The sequence below is a fragment of the Heterocephalus glaber genome, unplaced genomic scaffold (genome assembly GCF_053883595.1).
Source record: "Heterocephalus glaber isolate CG9 unplaced genomic scaffold, H.glaber_assembly_v1.0 deba00001442, whole genome shotgun sequence".
In the NCBI taxonomy this organism is placed as follows: domain Eukaryota; kingdom Metazoa; phylum Chordata; class Mammalia; order Rodentia; family Bathyergidae; genus Heterocephalus; species Heterocephalus glaber.
In genome coordinates, this window is record NW_028258296.1 from 24,138,573 (window position 1) to 24,159,285 (window position 20,713).

Sequence of the window (20,713 nt, forward strand, 5' to 3'; positions counted from 1 at the left end):
AAAAAAGTTCGAAGCCCCACACCTGGGACTAATCAGAAAATGCTATTTTCAATTCTTCTGGCACAAAATCAAGCAAGTTTTTGACAGGATGGCCTAGATCTGACATCAACTTGAGGAGTGAGTGGAAGATACAAAAGACTATGGCCTTGTGGCCACTGTATGTTCTTTCAGAAGCCTGCTCTCACTTTGCAGAGCATATTTCTTTTTCTTCCTTTGATAAATGTAAACCTTTTTTTGTTTGTTTTGTCCAATTCTTTGTTCAGGACAACAAAAACCTGGAATCTCTAGAAGGAGCCCACAGCACCCCAGAACCCCAGTAACAGAAAGCCTGAAAGAGTAGGATTTCTGTTTTTTTGTTCATTTATAAAATGTGAACTCCTAGCTGTACCTGGCACATAGTAGGAGTTCAATGAATGCTTATGTAAGAGAGGAAGAAAGTAAAAGGGAGGGAGGGAGAAAACTAGGAAGGAAGAAATTGTGCCTGGAAGAAAAATAAATAATAAGATAATAGAATTCAGAAAAGGACTTTCGAAGATGGGAAAGATTTGAACATACCTCACTTCTAAGGAATCAGTGGAGGATGAAGACACAAGAGAATGAGTTGAACCAGTTTTCTGAGTGTGTGAGAAGAAATGGGATCCAGAGGACAGAGGGTAGGATTAGTTCAGGGTGGAAAAGTCCAAGGCTACAAAGACCAGCTTCAGAGCCTAGTGACAATCTCAATTCCTCAGCAAGGGTGCACAGGGTAAAACTTCACCATGGGGTTTGTATTACTATGCAAGAATTGGTTCCTGGGATTCTGAGCCTCTCTCTTGATGGCTAGGCTTGGTTTCGACCAACAGTACTCCCCACTGCCACCACCCCCAATTGTCTGCTTTGACAGGCTAATGGATGACCTGTGCAGCTGCAGGGAATGAAGAAAGGCTAGATGCTGATGCAGGTAAGTTACAGGCTTACTGGGAGGACCCCAGGAGGAAGTGCTGCTCTTGTAGCTTGTTTTTTACAGGAGCAGATAAGATCATCTGCTATGATTTAATTGTGCAGCTCATGGGGTGGATTTTGCGGGGGGCGGGGGAGAGCAGAGTTTGGATTTACTTTTATTATGGAAACTAGGAGAATATTAGGAATTGCTCTGTTGTAATAGCTGGTGAAAGCTTACTGAGGGTACACAGGATTGTGTCTAGTTTAGGTTAATGGTGAAAATTTATGGTTACTAGAACTTGCTCAGTTGTGTAATATGGCAACCTTTGGGGCAGGCATGGAGTTTCACCTCAGAGCTAAATTCTTTTCTTTGATCAGGTAGGTGAATTAGAATGATGGGGTGGTCATTCATGGCAGCAAAAGTATCCTGACTGACCAGATGGACAGTGAAATCTAAGCCAGCTGAGAAAAAGAGTGAAGATAGAAGAGAGCCAATAGGATACAATCAAGGGTTCTATGGACTACAGCAGGGCTAGATCCTGAATCACTATTCAGTCTAGGGTGAGGGCCAGAATCTCTCATTTTTAGCAAGGCTCCTAGTTGATTCTGATATAAAAGGGCCATGGAGAATTTTTTGAGAAATAGTGGATTTAAAGTGGTAGTAAATTGCCGTGTGTGGTGGCGCACACCTGTGATCCCAGCACCCAGGAGGCTGAGGCAGGAGGATTGCTGGGAGTTCGAGGGCAGCCTGGGCTACAGAGTAAGTTCAAGGTCAGCCTGAACTACACAATGAGACCCTGTCTCAAAAAAAAAAAAATGGTAGTAAGTTTAAAGAAATGATCTCTTGAAAGAACAAAAGGGAGAAAGAAGGAAAGAGTGTTCTTAGGCATGAGCTAGAAGGACATGTGGTTATAGCATGAGAAAATGACTTTATTACCTCCAAGATGACACAGCCCTGAATAATGCAGGCCCAAGGGAGTGGGTGATTGCAGTAGACTGGAGGTGAACATCACTAGGGCCAAGGGGGTCAAGGTCTAAGGTTGTTCCTGTGGACTTTGAAACCACTCAAATAATGGTAGTACTTGGAATAGAGAGGCAAAACCAAGAGCAAAATTCAAAGGCACTGGTAAATGAGGGGAAGGGATCTACATAGCTAAAGTGAAAAAATGGGACTGAGGGTTGTAACTGGTTATGAGTTTGCACACAGTGGAGGAAACGTGAAACTTTCAAGTGAGTGTTTATTGTTTACTAGGCTTTACAGAGATTAGGCCATTAATCCTCACAGACCACCTTCCTATGAAGAAGTGCTGTTTGCATTCCCCATTTGTAATTCAGAAACTGAATCACAGAGAGGTTAAGCTTCTCACAGTTCTTATCCACTACGCTATGCTGACTTACATAAAACAATAGAAGCATTTCATTTTTCCCCTGTGGTGTTGGGCATCTAACCCATGGTTTCAAGCACATTCACCCTTAAACTACATTGATATCTTAGGGGAAGCTGTTTTAATACACTTCAACTGAAAAAAAAAAATCAAATTTCCTGAAGACTGTTAGCAGTGAAGTGAATTAGAAAAACAACGGAGAGAGTTACTTAAATTTGTTTGTATTGAATTATTTGTTGCTCAACATCCAGCAGGTGGCAGCACTGAGTTATAGGGCCATACTAGGCCATCTAGTGGAAACAGTCACACATTCTGCCCACTTTGAGATCTCTGTCTATTCCAGGTCTTGATGATTTCCTCAGCAGCATCCAGTGTACTGTCTTTCTGTAAATCAATGAAACAATTGCAATCATTACATAGAACACAAATTCAAGATGAAGATTTACAGGCCATAATAACACTACATGAAGATTTAAGTGATCTTAGGTGAAGAAAAATTTTCAAAGTGCAAAAGGCAAATGCAGAAGCAAAAAAATTTAATAAAATCAATTATAGAAACAAGTCAAAGAGTACAGAAGAGGTTAAAGTGAAAAAGAAAAGCAATCTGCTCCAATCCTGGCATCATTCCCCATTAATCCCCTCATTTCCCAAGACCTTTTATGTCAATTTCCATCTAAAGAATGTACTCATGCTTCTACTTTATTTGTGAATTTCACAGATTAGTCACTGTACTTTGCTCTGTACAAGGAATATTTAGTTCATTTGAAACATTAGTCTGCCCTTTCCTATCAAAATTTCAATTAGTTATTGAAAAGTGATCTACTTAGTTTTTGAATAGGTAATGCATGCCTACGATATAAAGTTAATTAAACTGAAGGGTAAAGAATGAGAATCTAGCCTTGTGTTTTCCTCTTTTGTTTTATTTTTTTCTTTCTTTTCCCTGTCAAATGATTCAGTACGGAAGCCACTAGGTGTGGCTGAGCAAAGTACATGTCCAGGCGCAGAGGCTGCCTGGTGCAAGGTGTTGCAGTCCTAGTGGAGCAAAGATGCCCAATGTGGGTAGAAAACGCTGGGTGCACTTGTAATCACAGCACTGTGGAAGGCTGAGGCAGGAGGATCATAAGTTAGAGCCCAGTTTGAGCAATTTAGCAACTTAATGAGAACCTGTTTAAAAAAAAAAAGGCTGGGGATGTACCTCAACACAAAAGCCCTAGGTTCAAAGCCCATTCTGCCCCCCACCAAAAAAATAGAAAAAAATAAAGGTGGTAGAGGTGGCAAATGATGACACTGACTGGAAACAGTGTCAGAGCACAAGTATGTGACACAGCCGTGTGGTAGGGGGCCTCAGTCAGGGTACTGGACTCTGGCTTGTGCTGTCAGACCCCAAAAGGGGTGAGGTTTCTATGCAGCGAGAGGCAGAGGTGGCCTGGAGCGGGGTGCTGGGGACTCATGGGGGGGCACCACCACTGGAGGGTGAGAGCAGATAGGCATGGGGGGCGGAAGACAAGGCAGGGATAAACTATGGTCACATGGAGGTGGTGGAAGCAGTTTGGTTCAAACTGTCCAAGCCTGGGTGCAGGAAAAGGCATCCGCCCAGAGATTTGGGTGAGTGGGTGGGGAAGCACTGGCATCGATGGGAGATTGATCATATATAGAGAGAAGTAGTGATCAATTACATAATTAAATCATGGGCACCAGGCTTTCCACTGGTGAAGAAGGGAGTTACAAATATGGAAAGGGAAAAAGCTAAAATAAAACCTGTTGGTAGTTTTCAGTATATTTGGATACTGTCACATCAGAGGTGAGCAGCTAGCTGGAATTTGAAAACAGCACCAGTACTGAATTAGAGGGATGGAGTTTAAGAAAGGAAGAGGATTTATTTATAAGGAGAAAAAACCCTAAAAAACCAGAAGATAGAAACAAGCTGCCCTGGAGAGAGGGCAGGGGGGTCCAGAAAAAGATAGGGACCTTTCCTTCCAGGTGGATACTGGGAACTTATCCCAGTCTGATTGGTTCCCTGGGCTGTCTCTGGATGAGTCCCAGGCCTCAAGACTCAAACCCAGGCACTTTTGTCTACATGGATATTCCTTTTGGTGGGCTTTGTTTGACTTTCTCCTCCCCTTTTGTCCTTGTTAGGGCCTTACCTCTAGGATTTATAGGTTGATTAGGAGGAGACTTATAGAAAAGGCAGCTTAGAGCTATTGATTAAGTAGGGGATGCTTGGGCATCTAGTGCAGTAATAGTGACCCCAAAGTTAGGTACCCACTCCTTATTTCCTTTGCATTTTATTGAGGTCAGGGGTTATCCTGGTGTTGGGCTCCTGGCTTCCTTCATGCTCTGCCTATCAGCTCTTCCTCTGGTTAATCTCTCCATTAGAGAGCATTCCTTCCTTGGTTTTAAGTCCTTATGCTACTTGGGCTATCTGGTGCCTTTCTGTGTCTGGTTTCTTTCTTTCTCTCTACCTTTGTCCTTTCAATTGCTTCTAAAGGAATTCCTCAGTAAAGTATTATCTTCTTTAGCCAGGATTAGCCAGTGAATCTAACTGCATAGGCAAAAGCTGTTTTTAGTAAGATTTTCTACTAACTTCTTTTATAAAGTTTAATGAGGCCTTTATTCTATTTTTTCCCTCCTCCAGACCTTTCTCCCTACAGATACAAATAAATACAGAAGTAAATTTGTACACAATCAGTCTTCCAAGTCCACTGGTTCTGCATCTTAACCAACTGACAATTAGAAATGTTTGGAAAAAGAAATTATAGCTTGGCATGGTGATGCACATTTTTAATCCCAGCACTCAGGAGGCTGAGGCAAGAGGCTAGCCTGGGTTATGTGATAAGTTCAAGGCCATCCTGGATTACATAATGAGACCTTACCTCAAAAAACAACAACATTCTCAGCCAGGCAATGGTAGCGCATGCCTATAATCCCAGCTCTTGGGAGGCTGAGACAGGAGGATCTCCATGTGAGGCCAGCCTGAACTACATAATGAAACCCTGTCTCAAAAAATAAAAAACAAAACAAAACCCAACAAAAAATAAATTATGTCTGTACTGAACATGTACAGATTTTTTTCTTTGTTCTCTAAACAATACAGTAAAACAACTATTTGCATGGCATTTACATTGTATTAGATTATAAATAACCCAGAGATAATTTAGGTTTTATATGTAGATAAAGGACTTGAACATTCACAAATTATGGTATTGGGGTGATCCTGGACTCCTTGTATACAGAGGAATGACTGCAAGATCTTTAATGATGATGTGTCAACTTGACTTGATTAAGAAATTCCCAGGGGGTTGGTAAAGCACAAGTCTGGTTGTTTCTGGATGGGTCATGGGCAAGTGATCTCAGGGATTCTGTATGGTCCCTGGCCCCTTCCTCCCTGGTGCCTGCTTAGTGGCTGCCATGAACTAAGAAGCTTTCACCATGACATTCTTGCCTTGGAGCCAGCAACCATGGACTGAACCCTCCGAATCCATAAGTAAAAATAAACATTTTTTTCTTTATTTTATTTTATTTTATTTTTCTGGTTGCTTGAGACAAGGTCATGCTATGTAGTCCAGGCTGGCCTCAAACTCACAGTGATCCTCCTGCCTCAGGCTCCCAAGTGCTGGGATTATTGGCATGCACCACAACACTTGGCCATTTCCTCCATTAAATTGTGGGTATTGGGTATTGTGTTCCAGTGACAGAAAAGTTGCCTAATACAGGCTACATTACATATAAATGTTTGCATGCCTGGATATGCATTCCTATATTCCCCATCTCTGTCTACAGGGAGGGTCTGGGAAAGCAACATCCTAATAGCAGTGAGTGCTCTTACTGTTTAGATGTTGGTTTGTAAGCATCACTTGTATTACAAATGGCTGATTCTAATGAATAAAATAGGGATCAATGACTCATTACTGGTACTAATGAACAGGTAAAATGAATAAACTGGTTTATGTGACATGGAATATTTTCATAGTTTCAAAGTACTTTGCCACAAAATATCTAATATTTTTTAATGGAAAAAGTGTAACTTTACAGTCGAAAGGCCTATCAAATACCACTTGATCCATTTATACCAGTAAGAGCAAAACTGAAATCACGTATCCCCTGATGTAATAAAAAGAAGAAAGCGGTACCTCTGTGTTTTCCTGCCAAAGTGCATAACCTCCATTCAACCGTGGGAAAACACCAGACTTAAATTCAGGGGCTTTCTGAGTTGGCTGATAATTTTTAAAAAGTATCAAAATCACAAAAGTCAAATCAAACTGAAGAAACATTCTAGCTCCAAGGAGACACGATGACTGAATGCAATGCATAATTCTGGCCTGGATTGAGTGACTGACTTGATCCTGGCTTGGGTTGACTTATTTGTTATATAAAGGACATTATTGGACAATAAGTGAGAGTTGGACTGGATTTGAGGATTGACATGATAATAGCAAAGGAGTGTTAAGTTCATGATGTTAAGGGTTATACTGTGGCTTTGGAGGAGAATATCCTTGTTAATAAAGGACTTGGGGGGTGGGCATCCATGAATAATTAAATTGATGATTTACTCTGAAATGGTTTTTTTTTTGAGACACGGTCTTGCTATACAGCCCAGGATGGCCTTGAACTCACAGCAATCCTTCTGTCTCAGTCTCCTGAGTGCTGGGATTACAGGCATGTACCACCACACCTGGGTTGAAATGGTTTTTTTTCCTTTTTTATTTTGGTACCTGGGATCAAACTCAGATCCTTGCACTTGCGAGGCAGGCGGCAGAACCACTGAGCTAAATCCCCGGCCCTTGAAATGGTTTTTTAATTTAAATTTTTTGGTTCTGGGGATCAAACTCGGATCCTTGTGCCTACAAGGCAGGCAGCAGAACCACTGAGCGAAATCCCCGGCCCTTGAAATGGTTTTTTAAAAAGTTCTTGAAATTTTATATTGAAAGCATTTCAAAATGCCTTATAAACTGGGCATGGTGGCACCAGCCTGAACTACATAGCGAGACCCTGTTTCAAAAAACAAAAAATAAAAAAACAAAACAAAAAAACAAAATGCCTTTTAAAGTAGGTCAGCCTCCCATCTATGTCCCTCAGCTTTTCTCTCCAGAGATAACACTGGGAGCTTTTTTTCCCACCTAGGGCAGTCTTTTTTTTTTTTTTTTTTCCGGTAGCGGGGATCAAACAGGACCTTGCATTTTCGAGGCAGGCACGGCACCACTGAGCAAAATCCCCAGCCTGGGCAGTCTTTTAATTTTTTAAATTTTTCTTTTTTTTTTTTTTTTCAATACTAGGAATTGAACCAAAAGTCTTTGTACTGAGCTACATCTCCAACCCTTTTAAAAATTTTAGTTCATTTTTATTTTATTATGTTTTGGTACTGGGGATTGAAACCAAGGCCTTCACACTGAGCTACATCCCCAGGCTTTGAGAACTTTTTTTTTTTTAATTTTGAGATAGTCTCACTAAGTCACTATGTTGCCAAGACTGGGCTCAAACTTGCAATCCTCTTGCTTCAGCCTTTCAGAGTGCTGGGATTATAGGAGTGTGCCACCATGGCTGGCCTCAACACTGGGACTTTATGATATAATCTTGGTGAAATACTTCAGGTATTTGTAAGCATCTATTCATCACTTATCTATTGTTTCCTTTATACAAATAATAGTGTTCCATACGAACTCTTCTGTTCCTTGCTTATGGGCCATCATTACTTGGAAAGCTGATTCATTCTTTTTATTTTTTTGTGGAACTGAGGATCAAACTCAGGACCTTGCACTTGCCAGGCAGGCACTGATGCCACTCACTGAGCTAAATCTCTGGCCTGATTCATTCTTTTCTTGATGTGAATGTACTGTAATTTATTTATGCAGACTTCACCGCTAAATATTTTAGTTGTTTGCAATCATTTACTATTAAAAGCAATGCTTCCATGAAAAATCCTTGATCATTTCAAAATAAGCACGAAAGCATATCGGAGGGTAGAATTCTAGAAGTAGGTGCATTTACATTTTGATGGAAACTGTCAAACTAACCACAGTAGAGACTTCACAAATTATATTCCTACTCTCAGTGTGTGAATGTTTTATAGAACAATTTAGTTCTTTTAGTTGTTATCAATTGTATTAGTTCTGAGAGAACACTGTTCAAGACACCCACAACTTAAAGGAGATATTTAATTTAGCTCACAGTTTCAGGGTCTTCAGCCCATGGTCCGACTCTACGGCAGAAACATCATGGTGAAAGGGTGTGTGGACGAAAGATGCTTAGTTCATGGAGACCCGGAAGCAGCGTGGGGAACAGCACCAGAGAAGGGACAGGGACCAGATATAGACCTTAAAGTCACGTCTCCATGACTCGCCTAGACACACCCAGAAGCTCGCTTTACTAATCCCCAGAGCAAATGCCAAAGCCAGTCAGGTTGGCAATCCACCTTAACTGTCACACCAATCTAATAAATAAAATAAGATTTTATTCTGGTACTATTTTTTGTTTCTCTTATTAGGAGTGAGGGTGAGCATCCATTCATAAGTTTGACAGCAACTGAGGATTTTCTTTTTTTTTTTCCCCATTAACTTTATTGGTACATTTTATGTATAAAATACAGGTACATTCATCATTGAGATCTTGTACCATTACATGAGTCTCTTGGTTCTTATTTTTTTCCCCTTTCCTTGCCCTCCCTTCACCCCCTCCACACTTTCCTATTTGCAAAGACCTTGTTTCCTTTTTTTTCCTCTTCTCATATTTTTTCCTTTCCTTTTTTTCCCTTCCCCTACCCCTCCCAATTCCCCTGCTCTTTTAGACCTTTTCTTCCTGTCACACAATATCAGTTATACATTTTTTAAATTACAATATTGAGATCTAGGAGACATTACCACAGATTTTATGGAATTTAAAAGGATATAGATAGAAAGCATATTACAAAAATCTTTTTTGAAATAAATTTGACAACTTCTAAGAAGTAACTTAGAAGACAAATTAATGAAACTAACTCTGGAGGAAATATAAAATTTGAATAGCACCTATTAAAGAAAGTATATTCCTAGCTTGAAAACCTACCTATATGACAACAGCAGGCTCATAAACATTTTAACTGATAAATTATATCAAACAATTAAAGCAGAAAAAAGAAGGAACACTTCTCCCCTCATTTTAGGAACTCAACATTGTGCTAATCCTAAAATTAGATAAAGATAATAGAAGAAAAAAGTATGAACATAGATAGAAATTTGTTTAACAAAACAATTAGAAGTCAGATCTGGCAGTATGTAGAAAGTGGTTTTGTTATAGGGATGGCAGTGTTGATTCAGCTTTGGAAGATCTACCCCCAAAAGTCATCATTTTAACAGAGGAAAGGAAGAAGCCATATGATCCTGTCACTAGTTGGAGAAAAAGTATTGGACCAGATTCTACAGCTGTTCATGGTAAAAGCTATCAGGAGCCTAGAAGTAGAACAGAAACTTCTCAACAGATTAAAGACATGTACTCCATACTTCCAGCGAGAATGCCTTGTATGAATGGAGAAGATACAATGCTTTCTCCTTAAGGTGGGGAACAAGGGCAGATAGGCTTACTCTTTATCTGTCCATTAAACTTTGAAACCTAGTCCCCACCAAAATAGTCTGGCAATAAAATGATACAACTAGGATAGGATTGGCATGGCAGAAGCAAAATCTTTATATGTAGATGAAATGATCATCTACAGAGAAAATACTAAGAAATCTCTAGGAGTCCCTAGAACTTGTACTTGAATTTAGCAGGATTAGAAAACATAAGGTATATATAAAAATTCGGTCTGTGTATACTTGCTACAAATGAAGAACTGGATATTGAAATTTAAAAGTTATGTAGGAGTACAAAGGACCCAGAAAAGCCAAAAACAAAAACAAAAACACAAACAGTGCTGGAAGATGTTTAGCACCCAATTTTAAGACTTCTTCTAAAGCTACAGTAATCAAGGCAGTGTTGGTGTAAGGAAAGACATATAGATCATTTGAATAAAACAGAGAATCTAGAAATAGAACCACACATATATGGTCCACTGAGTTTTGAAAGATTATTTAACATTAGTATTTTGTAGAATATAAACTTGATTCAAGAGCCAAGGAAGAGATAGAGTCTTCAGCAAATGGCACTAGAACACCTGGTATCCATATATAAAAAATTAACCTCAACCCTTTTTTTCCATACATGAAAGTAACTTGAAGGGATCTATGAACCTAAATAAGAAAGCCTAAAAGTATAAAACTTTAAGAAGAAATTATAAGGGAAAATGTTTATGAATTCACGGTAGGCAAAAGACATAATGTATAAAAGAAAAAAATTGATAAATGAGATTCCATCAAAATTTAGAACTTTAAATGACATCATTAAGATGAAAAGTAGTCCTTAAACAGACCATATTTACAATGCATATAACCTATGACCAGAATATATAAAGAATTCTTAGAGCTCATTAATAGACAACCCAATTAAAATGTAGACATAAGAAGATGATAAATAGCCAGTATAGCCCAAGGAATGGTGTGCAACTCTAGAATTAGAAAAATACTAATCAGTACAATAATAAGATCGAATTATACACTCATTAGGGAGATGAAGTCAAAAGTTTTAAAAGCCTTGTCATGACTTTTTCTTTTTGTTGGATTCTCCCTCTTTGCGTTTAATTTGTCAGGCCCAATGGATTCATTCTGCTGGGCTTCCTGGGGTTGTGATCCTCATTGTCTTTTCCTAGGGTATTGTCTAAAATTTTTTGGAGTGCCGGTTTGGTATTCATGAAGTTCCTGAGGTGCTCTTTATCATGAAAGTATCTTATTTCTCCATCAATTTTGAAAGATAGTTTTGCAGGGTACATCAATCTGGGTTGGAGGCTGTTTTCCTTTAGGGCTTGCAATACATCACTCCAAGCTCTTCTTGCCTTCAGAAGTCTGCTGTGATTCTGATGGGCTTTCCTTTGTATGTGATTTGTTTCTTTTCTCTCACTGCTTGTAGAATTTTATTCTTCTGTTGGATTTCTGGAATCCTAACTATTATATGCCTATGTGTAGATTTCTTTTGATTAAGGCTAGCTGGAGTCCTATATGCCTCACTTATCTGTATGTCAAGTTCTTTTCCCCTCCTTGGGAAGTTTTCTGCCATCACTTCTGTGAACAGTTTTTTTATGTCGTCTGCACTCTCTCCTGTTCCCAATCAGTCTTATGTTATTCTTCTTTGCATCATCTAGCAGCTGCTGGATTGATTTCTCATGTTCCCTTACAATTTTAAAGCAATTTTTCTTTTCCTGGTTACTAATTGCAATCTTATCTTCTATATGTGAAATTCTATTCTCACATTGGTTCATTCTGCTGCACAGACTTTCCATGGAGTTTTTAATCTCCTGGAAATCTGTTTGTATCTGTTTTATGGATTCCATTTGTTTCCTATGTTGGGATTCCATCATATTCCTCAGATCCTCTATTTTTTTTTTTATCTGTGTCCTCTCTAGATTTATTAATCATGTCTTGCACCATGAGCAAAATCTTTGCTGTTATCTGAGTAATTATTTCTGATTTCATTTTTCCCAGATCCTCTTTTGTTGCCAGTTCAGAGAGTCCAGGTGGTTGAGTATCAGAGTGTTCCATCTCATTTCCCTTTGGAGTTGCTGTAGGTGATCCAGAAGTCTGTTTTTGAGGCTTGTTTATGTGTCTTCTCATTTCCACGGTGGTGGTGGGGGGTGCTTCTGGCACCCACGCAGCTTACCTTCTCTGCCCTAGGAGCTTGGGATGGCAGCAGGGGAGCTTCCTTCTGGGTGCTGGGACTGGCTCACCTTCTCTGCCCTAGGAGCTTGGGATGGCAGCAGGGGAGCTTCCTTCTGGGTGCTGGGACCAGCTGAGCTTCACTGCCCTAGGAGCCTGGGATGGAGGTGGGGAGCTTCCTTCCGGGTGCTGGGACCGGCTCAGTATTTTCATAGACAACATCATGAAATGCTGCTTTTTGCCTTATTATGTTCATCTTTTTGTCCTGAATTCAAGCTGTTTTCTCTAGATTTCCACTTTCTTGTCATTCTTTTGCCATCCTTTTATTTTTCAGTTTTTCTGAGAGGTCAAGTTGGGTATGTTATCTTTCCTAAGGATGTCCAGCTACTGCTATGCTATCTTCCAGTTTCAGATGTTGATGTAAGAGACCTTCCTATCCTGGCCCTCAGCAAGGTTTTGATTTTTTTGTCTAGGTGCCCAAAGGAGGATTATTTCTTCATCTCTGAAGTCAACATATCAAACAAGATATAGGCCTGTGCTAATTGTTCTGTTACAGATTTTTCCAAGACAAGGAGTTGCCTTTTAATCTTAAGGTTTGTATTCTCTCTCTTTCTCTCTCTGTCTCTCTCAATACAAAGCATTCTGAAAATAATGTTATATTTTTTTCTGGGTTCCATTTGTCCTACTTTTTTTTTCAGGGATTCTATATATTTCATTTTTCTTTTGCTTCCATAATTTTTCTAATATTATAAAATTCTGTCTTCCTTTCTACTTTATTTTCCTCAATTCCTAATACGCCCACAGAAGTATTTAGTGTCCTTGGTACTGTTTCCAAAGCCACCATAATTTACAATAGCCTTAGTTAACCCTTCAATTTCTTACTTGAGCTTTGACATGTCCTGTTTCATCTTTTTATATTATCTTACCTACCTTCCCTGAACTTTAAAAACTTCTGTTTTAATCTATTATTTGAGAAGCTTGGAATTCCAAATATCACAATTTTTATTTGTTCCATGGCAAGATTTTTTTTCAGTGAATATTCTCTGACATCTGTCTCTCCCTACATCTTTCTCTTTTCCTTGTAGTTTCCTTTTAAAGGTTCATAGGCAGTTCTTTTTTTATTATTAATCTTTTTTTTTGGTACTGGGGATTGAACTCAGGACTTGTGTTTGCAAGGCAGGTGGTGGAACCACTGAGCTAAATCCCTAGCCCCTTATTAATCATTTTAAAAAAAGTAATTCCCTTTGTAAACCTGTTCCTCTTATTCTGGGCAAGGAACAAGCTGCTTACTGGCTCTTTGATTTGAAGATGTATAAGGAAGGAGTTGGGCAGCACTAGAAGACAGCGGAAGTTCTCCCTGGCTCTCAGTCAGGTTCAACACAATTGAAGCAATTAGATTTTATTTCTTTCGGACTCATTAAATGCACTATACCCAACTGGATGTGTCTCCTCTACATTTCCCCAACACAATGGTCGGCAACAGTGGCACGGGTGAGTGAAGAAGTCTATAGCCCAAGCAGTGTCTGCTTTCCACTCCGCCTTACAGATGGTTTAGATGACATGACTGTATACTTCTACCATTTCTTTCTCGAATCTAGAGAAGTCTTCACTGCCAGGGTGTTCCCACTGTTCTTGGTAAAGAGCAGGCGACCTGCTGGATTTGTCCATGATTTCAAGATGTACAAGTAGGATCCTTTTTAGGCATCTTCCCTCTACCACAGCCTTCAATGTAACTGGCAGCCCTTCCTCATACCCTGGGAGAATTTGTGAATTAGTTTGCCATTCTACAGGTTGTTTGTAAATAATTTCCAAGAAGAGAATACAGTGAGTCTATGTTTAGCATTTTAAAACTCAAGTCTTATGTTACTTGTTACTTCTGTGGTTCTGTTTATAGTTTCAAATCACTTACTTATAAAAATGGTCCCTGGGGCTGGCGATTTAGCTCAGTGGTTCCGCCACCTGCCTCACAAGCTCAAGGTCCAGAGTTCAATCCCTGGTACCAAATAAATAAATAATAATTTAAAAAATGGTCCCTGACTTGGAGTAGCTCGACTTACAATTTTTTGAATTTATGATGGTGCAAGAGCAACAAGCCTTCAGTAGAAACCGTACTTTAATTTTGCTCTTTCCCTGGCCAGTGAAGTATGGTGAGATACTCCTCCAGTGTGGGCTACAGCAGTGAGCCCTAGCTCCCAGTCAGCCACATGATCATAGGGTAAACAGCAGGCGCTCCGCAGTGTGGTGTGTTGCTAAGCTACGCCAGTCAGTAGGTTAAGATATATTAATGCACGTTCAATATATGATATTTTCAGCCAGGTTTATTTGGAAAGAACCCCATTGTGAGTGAAGAAGCACTAGTATCACTATTTCTAGATCCACTGTAAGATAATATCATTAGCCTTACTTTTTCTTCTGAATTTAAACTGATTGAATACTCAACATTGCCAGGTTGTTAACATGTATATTCTATTCCGAGTAGGCCTTCCCTAGTTTGTTTATAAATTATTTCTAAATGTGAAAATAGTGTTCACATTATTCTGACAAGGTTTTTGGAAGAACAAGTTGGTGTTGAGAGTGCCTTTATCTCAGAAAGACTGTTTTTAGTGTCAGTAACATCTTAAAAATGGCAATAAGATCTTCAGAATCTTTTTAAATACAGGTCTGGTGGTGATGGGTTCTCTCAGCTTTTGCTTGTCAGGGATGTCATTTATTTTCACTCTTAAAGAATACTGTCACAGCAAGAGAATAGTAGAGACTGATACAGCTTTTTTATGTCTGTGCTTTGAACATGCTTTTTCATCATATTCTTGTCTCTTTTGTTTCTGATAAGAAGTCAGTTAACATTCCTGTCTTTGTTCCTGTGCACAGGATGTGTAGTTTTTCCTCTAGTTGCTTTAACAATCTTCTCTTTACAAAGATTTCAGCAATGCAGTTATGCTGGGCCTAGAGTTTTTTTTTTTAAAGACAGGGTCTCATTCTGTAGTTCAGGCTGGCCTGGAACTCATGGTCCTCCTTGTAAGTGCTGAGAGCCACCACCATCTCCAAATTTTCTTTCTTTTTAAAATCCTGTTATAGTTTACTAAGCTTTTGAGATCTTTAAGTTGCTTTTCAGCATATATGAGAAAATTTTGTCCATTATTTCTTTTCTTTTTTCTTTTTGAATTTCTTTTAGGGGGAGGGAATTTAAGACAGGGAGTTGTTGTGTAGTACAAGGTGGCCTTGAACTCTCTATGTGGCCCAGGCTGAGCCTGAATTTGCGATCCTCCTGCCTCGGCTCTCCAAATGTTGGGATTACAGACTTGCACCACCATAGCTGACTATTTCTTAAAATAATATTTCTGCCATATTTCTTCGTTTGTTATTTTTTTTAAACAAAGTTTTAAAGTTAAGAAAAGAAACAGGGCTGGGGATTTAGCTCAGTGGCACCATGCCTGCCTTGCAACCACAAGGTCTGAGTTCCATCCCTGATACCAAAAAATAGAAAAAAAAGAAAAGAAACAGGCTCTGCAGAGTGAATCTGGGCTGAGTAAAAGTATGAAAAGAAGTGCAGTCTACAGAGTGAGGGTGAGCCACCATGCAGGATTGAACACAGCGGTCCCTTTGTTATTTTTTATTTTTGGTACTCCAAGGGCATGCATTTCATCACCACTTGATATTATCTCTATTTTGAAAAAAATTCTCTTTCATTTTTTTCAGATCAGACAATTTCTATAGATCTACATTCAAGTTGACCCCCTTTTTCCCTGATAGCTTTAATTCTTTGTTAAGTCTGATAAATATTGCATATTATGTATTATATCTTTGAGCTTGGAGTTTCTCCCTATTTTTTAATAGCTTTAATTCCTCTGTCACTTGACCATATTTTCCTTAAATTTATTGAACATAGTAATAATATCTATTTTAAAGCCCTTTTCTGCTAATTCCTACTTCTGTGTCCCCTTTAGGTATATTTTTATTGAATACTTCTTTCTTTAAATATAGGTCACATTTTCTTGTGTTTTTAGATGTCTAATAATTTTTTATTGTATGCTGGACATCATTACATGGTAAAGTATCTAGATAATGTTGTCTCCCCTGAAAGAGGTTCAGTTAATTTCAAGGCAGCAAACCAAAATTTAGAAACTGCATATGAGGTTCTAATTTTTAGCAGTAGAAAGAAAACGGTGCTTTATAAATCAGAAGGAAGGATATTATAAATGAGTTTATGAGTGGATCAGGGAACTTACTTTAATGAAGCAAAACCTCACAAACTTCTCAAATTGTGATTTGGTCTCTGAGTTACAGAATGCTGACACAGGGATGGCTGCTAGTTTCTGAAAAAATAAATAGAATTAAATAATAACCAAACCACTTATATTTAAAACACTAATTTTGAGGCAACAGACATTACATTTTTTTTTTTTCTTTCTGTTTTGAGGATTGAACTCAGAGGCACTATATCCCCAGCACATTTTTTATTTTGAGATAGGGTCTTGATAAGTCACTAAGTTCTCCAGGCTGGGCTTAACCTTGAAATCCTCCCACCTCAGCCTCCCAAAGTGCTGAGATTACAGGTGTGTGCTGGATTGCCTAGCTTGATATTTTTAAATATGTGCAACCATTTCTAAAATAAAAAATGTTTTTAAAATCCCCCCAAAAGTCACAAGTGGAGTATCATGTAACAAAGCTACAATCAATGTTGTTCAAAGTGAAGGACCCTAGTTAGCAAGACAGGCTCCATATTGCTGCTGAACGACCCACCTGCCTGCCCTTTAGATGAACTCAAAAGGTGGAAGCTTAGAAACCTCCTCCCCTTAGAGAGCCTCTTAGAAACAACAATTAATCAATTATTGTTTTACAAATGTTCTAAGACAGGACGTTCTGCTTCTGTACCTTTTGCTTGCTTTGCTAGTTCTATCCCATAGGGGGGCCTAGAAACTGCTGGCCTCAAAGGTGTATAAAACATGTTAATCTCCCCCAGTCAGGGCTCGAGTCAGATGCTCGGCTCTGGTCCCGGCTGGTAATAAACTCCTGTGTGGATTTAATATCGGTCTATGGTTGGTTCTTTCTCACTGGGTGCAACACAAAGCACGTGAGCAAGTTTCCTTCATAAATCAACTACAAAATATAAAACAATAATGCAAAGGCCAATAAACATTACCTTATTTTTAGTCATCCATTTCACAAATTTATAGTCATAAGGCTCATTGTTCATCATGTCAGAGAGGTCAGCATCTAAAACAACAATGAAAATTGGGTTGCTTTTGAGTTATATCTTTTTTTGTTGTTTTCTTTTGGGTACCGGGGATCAAACTCGGGTCCTTGCACTTGCAAGGCAGGCGGCAGAACCACTGAGCTAAATCCCCGGCCCTCTTCTGAGTTATATCTGAGATGACACATATTTCAGTTAAGTCCATCGAGATTCAAAATTTTCTCCTGATTTAATCTGACATAGCTTAGAATTTTCTTGGAGGATGTTTGCAACATGCTGGAGTCTCACATTGTATTGCACAGGGAGGCATTCCCAGGAGAGGTATTGATACCCATGGTGATGCTCACACATACACAGACATGCCTGGCCAAGCATGCAGAGGGAGCTGCTAGCACAGGAAGAGGCTAGGAAAGGGGAGGAAAGAGCGAGTGTTGCCTCCCCCTCCAGGAAAAAGGGCTCCATGAGGATTATTAAGGAAATAACAAGTACATCTGTATTTTTCAGGAATAATTACGTTTCTTAGACATTTTAACCTCCATGAGGGTAAAGTGTTTAGTTTGCAACCTATTGCATCCCCAACTCAGGTCAGCAAGTAATAAAAAGCATATATGTTGAATGAATAAAGTAATACTATTTATTTTTTATAAACAGAGAATGTTTATATCTTTCAAATGTTATACTTGTTGTTTAACTGCTGCTTCCATATACTATGATGTTTTAACAATTTTTTTTATTTTGGGAAAAAGCTGCAAATATATATTTCCATTATTATCATTTTCATCAGTCTTGCTTTAAAGTCTTGGCAGGATATTTTTCTGGCATTTACTTTCAACAATCTATATTTCATATTGTTTGAAATTCATTGGCTTGTGCTCTTATATTTTTTTAGAATGTCCCCAAATACCCAATGTTGATGGTTACTGTAATCAGTGAAGTTTGTAATTTATTGCTCAGAACAAATTAAGGCAGATATCTCCCTTCTTTGACTAAATACTAGTGGGTGCTCTTCAAACTAATCTTTTAAAAGCCTTGACACTGAAGATATATATATATATATATATATATATATATATTATCATTATATATTTTCTCTCCAGTCTCTCCATACTTTATGGAGAAGGTAAAATTTCCATATAATAACACTAATACTACCACTTTTTGAGTATTTCCTATTTGTTAAGAGTGTTGCATGGTTCTCTCATTTAGTTGTCCCAACAATTTTGAGATATAGCTACAATTCTCTTTATAGATGAGGAAGTTAAATTACTATTTCAAGATATATGTATGTATGTGTGCTTAATTCAAGTTTGGCACTAACAAAATAATAGCTTAATAGTATTAGAATCTAATTGTAAATTGTGTAAGAACTCCATGTGACAAGTACACCATAGTAGTGAATTCAAAATATAAAGATAGCCCAGGGAAAGGCATGATTACCTATGGGTGTAGAAGTCAGAACAAGAGGTTACTAACTGTAACTGACACACTGCACTACTCATTTATTCATTTTTAAGCATTTTTATAGTACATCTTTGTGATAGCTTAGAAAAAAGGAATTGATTGCCATACCGCTGAAAAGGAAGGGAATAAATACAATTATAAAGGCTTTGTAGTTAGAAGGAAGTTGGAATCTATTTCTTTTGAAGTGACTCAGCTAGAGGCACTTAAGGGAATGAAACAAAGTCATTCTTTGTTGAAAGTGAGAGTTTAAACCAAACGCATTAGCATATTTAAGCAGTCAATGAAAATCTAACTTGGCTTTTGAATTTCCACTGCCCTGAATGCTAATTATCCCAGCAGACAAAAGTAATCGGCTACTTATTTATCATCTTTCCTTCTAATCAAATGTTCCTCCTTTTAGTTCTAGGATGAAACTCATGGGTCTGGAAAAGATTCTTAGCAGACAACAAATTAAGTTCACTGGTCAGGGCATAGGTGTCTGGGCTCAGAGCCAACCAAGTTCTGGGGCTGATTAGTTGGTTAACTTCAGTAACGTACTTGATTCTCTGCTCTTACCCATCAACCAATGGGGCACAGAACCTATCTCATGATTTTCTTGAGAATGTGATATTTGCAAAGGTCCTAATATAATACTTACTATATCACAAATGCTCCATACATATTAACCAGTGCACCACTATTAGTTTATAAAGGGAAATAATTACTATGTTCACAAATGTTATGGTTTATTTTTATTCTGAAGCTAACATCAAGCCGAAGCTTTTCTTTTTATCTTTAAGAATGGATACCAACAACCTTTAGTAAATGAAAAAATACAGAGACTGCAAATTAATAGAAACAGACAAAACAGTAAAATAAAAGTTTTCTTCCTGTGTTAGTGGGATTTTACAGAGATGAATATTTTTCTCCATGGGGGAAAAAAGACATAAAGAAGGAACATTTTCCCTACCCCATCCTCATCATCAAAAAAGGTTTTCTAACACATGTCTTTTCTGTACCTATTCAACCAAGATCTAAAATCTAAACTAGTACTGTATAAAGGATGAATTGACTGAGGAAGGAATAGGAAGTGAATTAAGATCTTAATGCAGTAATTCAAGTTGGATCACTGTCCTGTTTTGTTTTTTTACTATCCTTTTGATAATGAGTATCACAGTGTGATAAATCCTTTTTAGAATTTACTATCTGGAAAATTTTAGACCCAAAATGAATTGGTTTTATGTAAAAAGCTGTTAAACTTCCTTTTTCCATGAATTATTTAACAAATTCCCATTTTTCTATTTGTATTTGCTGTCATGAAAGTCTCAAGCTAATGCTAATCATAAAACTACATAAACCTAGGTAACTAAAATATTGTTCATTTACTTCTTGTGTGGCATGATTTTTATTTATATATAGTTATTTCTATTTATATATTATAGCATAGAAGACCACCCCACCCCACCCCCGCCACTAGGGACTGAATCCAGGAACTTTGGATTGAACTACATTCCTAGGTCTTTTTATTTTATTTTTTTAAATTTGAGACAGGATCTTGCTAAGTCTCTATGTTGCCTAGGTTAGACTCAAATTTGCCATTCTCCTGCCTCAACCTCCCAGAGTGCTGGACTTATAGGTATGCAACAAGACGTTTGGCTCATAGAGGATTAGATTTTTTTGGAAACATATGAAGAGTAAATCATTTTCTTTTCAAATGATTCAAAGAGACCAAGAGATGGGGGGAGAGGAGGGGTATGTAAAAAGAATTAACGTGTTGTGTACATGTGCCAACTCCTATCGTGAATGTAACCATTATATACTGCACATATGTTCTGATAAAAACAAAAAATTTAAAAAAAGAACTTTAAAATGATTCATGTGGAAAATCTTGTGGACTTGTGATTCAAAGGCAAAATATCAGTGACGAAAACTGTCTCAGTCACTTTCCTGTCACGGGGACACAATACCCAACAATCACAACTCAGAGGAGGAGTGGTTTATTTTAGTTCAGTTTCAGCCACGGCTGACTGGCTCCGAGGCAAAAACAGGATGTCAGAAGGGAT

At 38.2% G+C, this 20,713-nt stretch overlaps 1 protein-coding gene across 19 annotated transcripts in view; it reads right to left on the bottom strand.

Annotated features, from left to right (window-relative positions):
* Positions 1 to 2,141: 2,141 nt before the first annotated feature.
* Positions 2,142 to 20,713, bottom strand: part of Kyat3 (kynurenine aminotransferase 3) — a 59,146-nt gene continuing 40,574 nt past the window's right edge. For 13 of the 19 annotated variants that reach the window (XM_087213056.1, XM_087213060.1, XM_087213047.1 and 10 more), the window contains 3 exons: positions 17,160 to 17,233; positions 16,246 to 16,332; positions 2,142 to 2,690 (listed from right to left, as the gene is read on the bottom strand). In XM_087213056.1, the coding sequence (XP_087069182.1) occupies positions 2,610 to 2,690; positions 16,246 to 16,332; positions 17,160 to 17,233 (242 nt within the window). In that variant the 3' untranslated portion in view covers positions 2,142 to 2,609. Of the gene's footprint in view, positions 2,691 to 8,471; positions 8,548 to 16,245; positions 16,333 to 17,159; positions 17,234 to 20,713 lie in introns of all 19 variants that reach the window. The other 6 variants (XM_087213048.1, XM_087213058.1, XM_087213057.1 and 3 more) reach the window with 3 other exon arrangements.